This window comes from Apis dorsata, unplaced genomic scaffold, assembly GCF_000469605.1.
Source record: "Apis dorsata unplaced genomic scaffold, Apis dorsata 1.3 scaffold_260, whole genome shotgun sequence".
Classification (NCBI taxonomy): domain Eukaryota; kingdom Metazoa; phylum Arthropoda; class Insecta; order Hymenoptera; family Apidae; genus Apis; species Apis dorsata.
In genome coordinates, this window is record NW_006263538.1 from 66,388 (window position 1) to 74,798 (window position 8,411).

General features: G+C 25.9%; 1 protein-coding gene across 2 annotated transcripts; it reads right to left on the reverse strand.

Annotated features, from left to right (window-relative positions):
• Positions 1-118: 118 nt before the first annotated feature.
• LOC102680437 (protein yellow-like) lies at positions 119-8,282 on the reverse strand. 2 transcript variants are annotated; one of them, XM_031510775.1, is made up of 6 exons: positions 8,123-8,282; positions 3,617-4,122; positions 3,255-3,357; positions 3,066-3,154; positions 1,232-1,524; positions 119-446 (listed from the first exon to the last, which is right to left on the reverse strand). In XM_031510775.1, exons 2-6 carry the CDS (start codon positions 4,112-4,114, stop codon positions 191-193), a joined length of 1,239 nt encoding a protein of 412 aa, XP_031366635.1. In that variant the 5' UTR covers positions 4,115-4,122; positions 8,123-8,282; the 3' UTR covers positions 119-190. The 2 variants fall into 2 exon arrangements, with proteins under 2 accessions (XP_031366635.1, XP_031366636.1); XM_031510776.1 differs by having other exon boundaries at positions 3,617-4,117; positions 8,123-8,243.
• Positions 8,283-8,411: the final 129 nt, after the last annotated feature.

The window sequence follows — 8,411 nt, forward strand, 5'->3', positions numbered from 1 at the left end:
AAAATTCCTTCATTTTAAAATAAAACAAAAATCAAGAATGAAAAAAATTGCGTATTTTTAATCGTTAAAAAGATATAAAATTTCAAAATTTTGTAATTTTTTTATTCTTGATTTTTAATTTAATCGAAGAATCATTCTTTGAATTGAATTTAAGTATTTTTTGATTTAATTTTAAACATTTCTTTCGCTTTTAAAACACGTTTATCGTATTGTTGTAGAATTGTGATGGAAAATATGATTGCGCAAACGAATTGAGGATTGGATTTTTATGGGTCGATTGCATGGATATTAGCCTCATTATTCGAATGTTGATGTCGCGTGCATTCACTTCTTGCTTGAAGAACTTCTGAAATTTGGTGGACATCACCCAAATGTTGCCATTATCGCGCTCTGCCCATCGAATTTCCGCGACGAACTGCAATTTTTCTGGTGTATAAGCTAAAATCCTAAAAAAAAAAAAAAAATGTTATCGTTATTTGAAAAATAAAAACAATTTCAAATTATCATTTGTCATTTTATTTTAAAAGATCTTTTTTGTTTCAGATTGTGAAATGATATTTCTAAGAATTCTGAAAAAATTAAAATTAAAATAAATTTAAAAAAAGATTCAATTCATCTTTACATTAATTTTATGATTACGAAAGAAAATAATTAATTCATCATTTTTATATACACAGAATATATCTTTTACATTAAAAGCTAATAATATATTATTCAATTTATGAAAATTTACATTTTAAATGTAAAATATAAAAAGAAAATTATCGAAATACTAATTACTTCAATTTGATTATAAAAGTCATTATCATTATGATAATTTTATAAATTATGGATATTGAAAAATAATTTATATAAAAACTGAATGCTTTAAAGAAATTCACCATTCAGACTTCTCATTATATAAACTGTTTATCTTCATGTATGTTATGTATGTTAATATTTGTTATGTGTGTTAATATATTTATGAGACATTTTTGAAGGATTGATTCTGAGAGACAACAACAACAAACACAAAAATCTCGATAGCTTGTTTATTTAGTTGCAAGCAATCATAAGCATTGCATTAAATATGAGACAGAGATTACGTCTTACCTTGTCCAACATAAATTGCTTATAATTTAATAAACAAGCCACAATCGACATTTTATGTAATATATCAATGTTTACACAATACATATACCTTAATAAATACCTTAATAAATAAAATTCTATGATAATTTTCAATATTTACCTTTGCTGATTCGTTTGTGGTTGCCATGAAGCGATCGCCATTTCCGTGAACGGAGCGAAAAGAATTGTGTCCTCACGAGGATCAACGGCCAGAGCGAGTCCTTGACTCGACTTTTTACCGACCAGAGTTACCGGCAGCTGTTCACCGAATGCTGGTGGACCCGCTTGAAGAGCCGTGGTTGGCACGCTGAACAAACGATCCGTGGCCAACGGTTGATAGTATAATGTTCCAAGTTTGGCGGAGAATGCTAGGCCAATGACACCGTCGAACAATTCAAACATGTCGCTTCCGATCTGCGAAATATATATATATATATGTAATTTAAAAAATAATCTAATAATTAATTTAATTGAAATTGAATAAAGCATCAAATTTTAATGCTGGTTCATCCGAAGATGTTGATTGTTGATGTTATTTCTTGAAAGAAATAAATATAAGTAATGTCCAGTTAACTGTCGCAGGGACAGTTAGATAGGAAGTCGAACGCGTCAGTAAATGTTTTCTGAGAATTGTTGGCAGTTTCTTTCTCGATTCCGTTTGTTTGAGAGAAAAGAAAGAGAAAGAAAGAGAGAAAAAGAGAAGTTTTTTTTTATAAGCGAGATAGAAAAAAAGTTTGTATTTTATTTTATGATGAAATTTGAGTCAAAAATTTTAAATTATTTTTTAACTTATTCCTTGGATGAGGAATTAATAAAATGATAAAAAAGCTCGAGAGATAATTTGTGATATTAAATTGTCCTTGGAAATAATTTAAGATTTTTTACAAGATTATCGTATCGTTTGTATCGCGTGTGGTTTTGGTATTTGGCTTTTCGCTTCCTTTTCGCTTCTCCACAACGCGTGAAACAGTCATCCCACCGTGAAATTCCTCGCGATTTTCTAGACAGTAAAGCGACCAATGTAAAAAAACAAAGCAAAATCGAGGCGTAAAATTGACCTGCGTAAATATTCGTTGCACACAAAGAAATAAACCGTAAAATACATCGCAGAAGAATTATTATTTGCTCTGTTCAGATCCCATGTAATTTTTGAATTTTCATTATCATTTGCCTGTCCATTTTATATTTTAAATGAAAAAAAAAAATTTTTATTATCATGAAAAGTATGTAATTTATATTGAAGTCATCAATTTAAATATTTTTATTAGCAGTGAATATTTATTTTCCATTATTGTTGATTTTGAATGATCTTGAATGATCTTTAATTATATATCATTGCATTCGTTTTGAAAAATTTAATCAAAAAGTAAATAAATATATATATCGTTCCATTTAAAGAAAGTAATTGATCTTTAATATTTTTTATTTATAAGTAATTATAAAAAAACTTTTTAAGATTGTGCATTTCTCGAAGAAAGACTTTAATCTGTTAAAATCTTGAAATATTGATATTTCATATTATTTATTACATCATCTGTTCGATTTTTAAAATTAAATTTAATTTATTTAACAAGAATTAGCAAAATAAGTCAAATTGATTATGAATTTTTTTGTTCTTCCAATTATTTAAAAAATTAATAATATTTTAAAAAAATTATAAATAAAATAAAAAATGAAAAATTAAAAATAAAATATTTTTAAAAAATTAATAATATTATTTTAAATATTAATAATATAAATAATAATAAGATAAATATTAATTTTTTTTATTCAAACAAACATAATTATATATGTCTAATTATTTTCATAATAATATCCACACTATAGTCGTTTGTATATAATATTTTTAAATAAATATTATAGATTAGAAGATCTAATATCGATTGATCATATTTCAAAATAAAAAAAAAAAATAGAATAATAGAAAGAATAGAAAAATTCGATAAGAATCTTACTCGATAAGTGGAAAAATCTGGATGAGGATACATGCTCGCATGCAAAATTCGCCAGCTTCTATCCGTTGCGCCATCGAATACAATTATACCTTGAAGAAAAAAGGAACAATGAATGTTATAAAAATAATAATAATAAATAGAAAAAAAATAAAATAAATGTAAAAAAAAATATAATTAATTCTCAATTACCGGGACCTGTAGTGTCACTTATGTAAAGAAACATGTCGTCACAGGTAGTTGCTGAGGTATCATCGAGAATCAGATTGGTCAGCAACGTATTGGGTCTTAGAGACTATATAAAGAAAATTAATTATTCTATACTCCGAATAAAATTCCAAACACTAAGTAAATCTCGAAAAATTGATCAATTGAACAATATCAACCAGCTATTTAAAATAATCTTATATAATATATATAACAAAAAAATTTTCGATGCCTTTTATAAAATTTTTGGATGAAAACGAAAAAAACTATGTATAATATATCAAGAATAATTTTTCCAAATTTTCTTATTATTACAAAAACGATCACAAAAATGATCAAGGACACACCTCGCGTGGAAAAGTATACTGTCGCACTAATTGATCGGTCTTTAGATCGAACACCATTATCTTCGGTTGACAAACCGGTCTAAAGTCATCGATCGACGTCATTACGCCACTGTCAATGACCCACAATCGGTTACACCTGTCCAACTTCATTCTGTACACGGAGATCAGCAACGAGCAATTTAAATCGCCTTTTCCCGCGCTGTGCCAGTCCCATGATGGATAAGCGTTTAATTGAGGGCTACTCTCCAATGGAAGATTTCTTGATATGTAGTTCAAGGTCGCGGGGATGCCCGCTCGTAATCTTGGAACGCTGATGAATATCTTGTCCCAGCCCACCTCGATGCCAGTTGGAACCACGTTCTCGGGCCGATACTGATTAAGGAACTCTCGATCGTATGGAAGAGCAAAATCCAGAAGCGGCCATTGGACTATGGTTTCTAGGATTTCTGTGGCCGTTAAGGTGCAGAACAATCCTGAGAGAAGAAATAGATGCAGCATCTTCTGTAGTGGAAAGATAATAAAAAATTAATATATCTGTCTAATGTAACAGTGACGTTACATTACCCCCACTTCTAATGCTACGCCAAAATGTCGCGTCGTGTCACGTGACATGTCTCTGGTTAATTAGTAATGAAAATAGAAATACCTGATGTTACTATATATTTCTCATAGGGAATTCTATACTGTTTTATTTCTTATTTGAATACAAAGGCAATGAAAGAATAGAAATATTTATGGATTTATATGTTTATTGTTAATAATAAAATTATGATAATAGAATCATATTTAATTTAACTTAATTCGTTAAATATACACTATAATCTATATATTAAATGGATAATTTAATAATAAGTTGGAGAATTGATCGAAAATTGGGATTGAATTCTCATATTATATTGAATACGTCGCATTGTTTTCATTACTATTGCTATATTAAGCGAAAACAAAGGAATGTGATCTTTACGTGACGTATCTCTGTCTAATGTAACAATGACGTTACATTACCCCCACTTCTAATGCTACGCCAAAACCAAGCGTTGCATCGTGTCACGTGATATGTCTCTGGTTAATTAGTAATGAAAGTGGGGATACTTGTGATGTTACTATATTCTTCATAGGGAATTGTATACTGTTTTATTTTTTATTTGAATACAAAGGCAATGAGAGAATAGAAATATTTATGGATTTATGTGTTTATTGTTAATAATAAAATTATGATTAGAATCATATTTATGATTGTTAATTTAATTTAATTTGTTAAATATACATTATAATCCATATATTAAATGGATGTACATAAAGATTCAAAATCACGTTAATTGAAATTGGAATGTAAAGTATTTCATAAGTGTGAACTATTTTGATGATTATTTCCTTAATTATATAATATGTAGATTTTTTGTGAAAATAATTTATTGATATAAATAATGGAAAAAAAAATCAATATTGAAGAAATATTACTAATGATTAAATTTTCAAATTTGTAATAATAAAATTAAATTTGATTTAAAATTCTATTTATTAAAATATACTAATTAAAATACATTTCCATACTTATAAATAATAATTTAGAGAATTTCTTAGATAAGTTGTTGTGAATGAATTATGTATATAACCTTTTAAATAGTAATTATTTTAAACGGTAAAGATAATGATATTCGCATGTTCTGCAATTTAAAAAAACTAAAAATCCATTTAAACTCTTTAAACGAAATATATAATTTCTATTATCTTTTACAACAAATATTTTAACGTTTTAAACCTTTGTGTCTCTTTTACCACATTTTACGACAGATTATTTAACATTACAAAACTATTTATATTCCCATTCAAAAGTTGTCAGACGTACAATTTTTTATATAGCATCTAATCATTAATTATGTTCTAACCAGTCAATTTGACAATGAAATAATCTTTATTGTATTATTAAATCACTTTGTATTTGCAAGTGAAACGGTGTGAAAGTCACGAGTCAACGAATTTTCGATCTCGAATAAGAGATAATATTTAAATAAGTTTACGTGAACTGATCGATCGATCAAGCTTTGCATCGCACCGGAAACGCGTGCTTACGAACGCCACCTTCCGCGTATTTTGTAACAATCAACGATCATAATGCACGCGACACAATGAATGTTGAAACATGAGATCGATCAGCTGTTGAATGTCACGCGATTGTTTCGCTTCAAGTTTTTTTACCTTGAAAAATCATTTTCGAAATCGAATATTCGTCAAATTTCTTTTTTAATTATACACGTATTATTAATTTATTTTGTTGGGCTTTGATTTTTAAAAATTAAAGTTAGATTGGATTATAAGATCGAAAAATTATTTTCGAAACGAATATTTATCGGATCACATAATCAAAAATTTTATTTTTATTAACTTATTTATTGTTTCAATTATATTTTTGATTTAAAAATCATTAACAAATTTGATAAATTAAAAAATATATGCTATATTTATATGCTATATTTATATTGAAAACAAGTTTTTTTTAAATTATGTTATCACCGTATTTTCTTTTATTAGTTTGAAATTTAAAAAAAATTCTAAGAATTCAAATAATTCAAAGTTTGCAAAAAAGTAAAAGAAATTCTATTATAAATTATATTTAAATTATAATTATTAAATTTCATGATAATTTATCTGTGCGTTAATCAAACTTAATCTTGAAGTCAAATAATATAATAGTATATAATTATGTAAATACATAAGTATTTGCATAATAAGCAAGTTTTGCAACTTTGTATAGAATATCCACGCTTTTGGGATATAAATATTTTTTCGTATCGAATATCTTCTATTCCGAATTATTAATAAAAACCGAATGTGAAATTGAAATATTAGAAAATTGAGAAACGAATATGGAATGAAACAGGATTTTTAAATTAAACTATATAGATAAAATAAAATAAAATAAAATAAAACTTTCACGATACATCTTTGATAAAATTTATTTTTAATTACGATTTCAATTAGCGAAGCAGAACGTATCTGGAATTTTATACATCATTTTGTGAATTTGTTACATAGAAAATAAAAAAAAAAAATAATTAAAAATCGAAATGTGAATAATTATTTGCATATACAAGTAATATTCTTTCGTATCTATATCCTTTGAAAAAAATTATTGATATCGAGTAAGTCTTATCTGAAAAAGATTTGCAAACTTTAATAATAAAATTTGAAAAATTGTTTTCCAATTATCAATTATAAATTAATTATCTAAGCTAGGTATTTATTTAAGATGATCAGATCATTTGTGATTGTGATCAATTCATGATGATACAATTATTGACATAATCGATAAAAAACAGTTATAATCTTTTGAATCAACGAAGCGTGAACCAGCAATCTTAAATTATTTTATTTTTCAACAAATTCACGGCTTTAATCCTCATCTCTGGCGAGTGAAACATGAGTCTCAGATCGATCTTCGAATATCGCGTAATTCGAATACCTTACGAAGTTACAATTTTACGATCTTTATTCTTACGCAAGAAATTTCTTAACGAGAAATTCTCTTCCACAATCGAGCAAAAACAAAATGATCGTTGCTAGTGATTATTTTAATAAAATTGTCAAGTGTTGTTAAATGTGATAATATTTGATAGTAATAATAATAATATTCAATATTTAAAATAAATTATTTGTATAATTATATATGTATATATTATATTTACTATATGAAAAAATTTGATTTTTTAAATACAATATTATATTATTACATTATTATGTAAAAAGTAAAATTTTCATTGACTTCTAAAATTAATATTAAATTAATATAATGATTGTTTATATTAAAATTAATAACTACTTTTTTTATATAATACTTATTAATCGATACGATTTATTTAATTAAATTTATTTAATATAATTTAATAAATAAATTAAGATTATTAAAAATTTTGCATGTATTCAATTATTATTCAATAATCACAACCTGTACTTAATATGAGTTTAACATATACTATTATAATCTCGTTAAAAAATCTTAGAACATGTTGTATTTTAATATTATTTTGACGTATAAGTGTATGAAATTTTAAATATTATATATAATATTTTTATTAATACATCAACACATTATCCCTTTTTTATGTTATAAAGTTAATATATATTTATTATTTCATTTATTAAAATGATTAAAAGCAAATAATAATAGAGATTAAAAAAATTAAAAAAATTTATAAAAAACGTTATTTCAAAGATTGCTTGATTTTTTCCAATTTTCAAGGTGACATAACTGTCCTTGCACAACATAACACTTTTGAGCGAGGATGTAAAATCACTCGAATAAGAAAGCAAAAAAACTCATATTTCATAACACCTTAATAATAGAACAATTATTAGAGAAAGGAAAGGAATAAAAATGTTGGAGTGTCAGCCAAAAGAAAAAAAAAAATCAAAAAAGTGTCAATCACAAACAAATTATAAAAGATGCTAAAAGATAAATAAAGAACGAAAATAATAAACGTAAATCACGTAAAAAAAGGAATCAACCTTTAATCCAAAATTCGAACTCGAGGTAAGGATTAATCCTCTTTCGTGGAGAATCCAGCAAGATCCAGTTCCAACTAACTGCTCGTTCAAACGAACGTGTACCAAGTTCCGCTGTCTGAACACTGACTGATCTAATTTCCTTGCATCGGTTTGGATCCTACCGGTTCGAGAGACAGGAGGCAGAAAATCGACATATTGTGCAAGCATGCATAATATTGTCTTTGTCATGTTCAAGAGTAAAGTTCGATGAAATTTTCCTTTTTTTTTTTTTTTTTGCGAAAAAATTTAT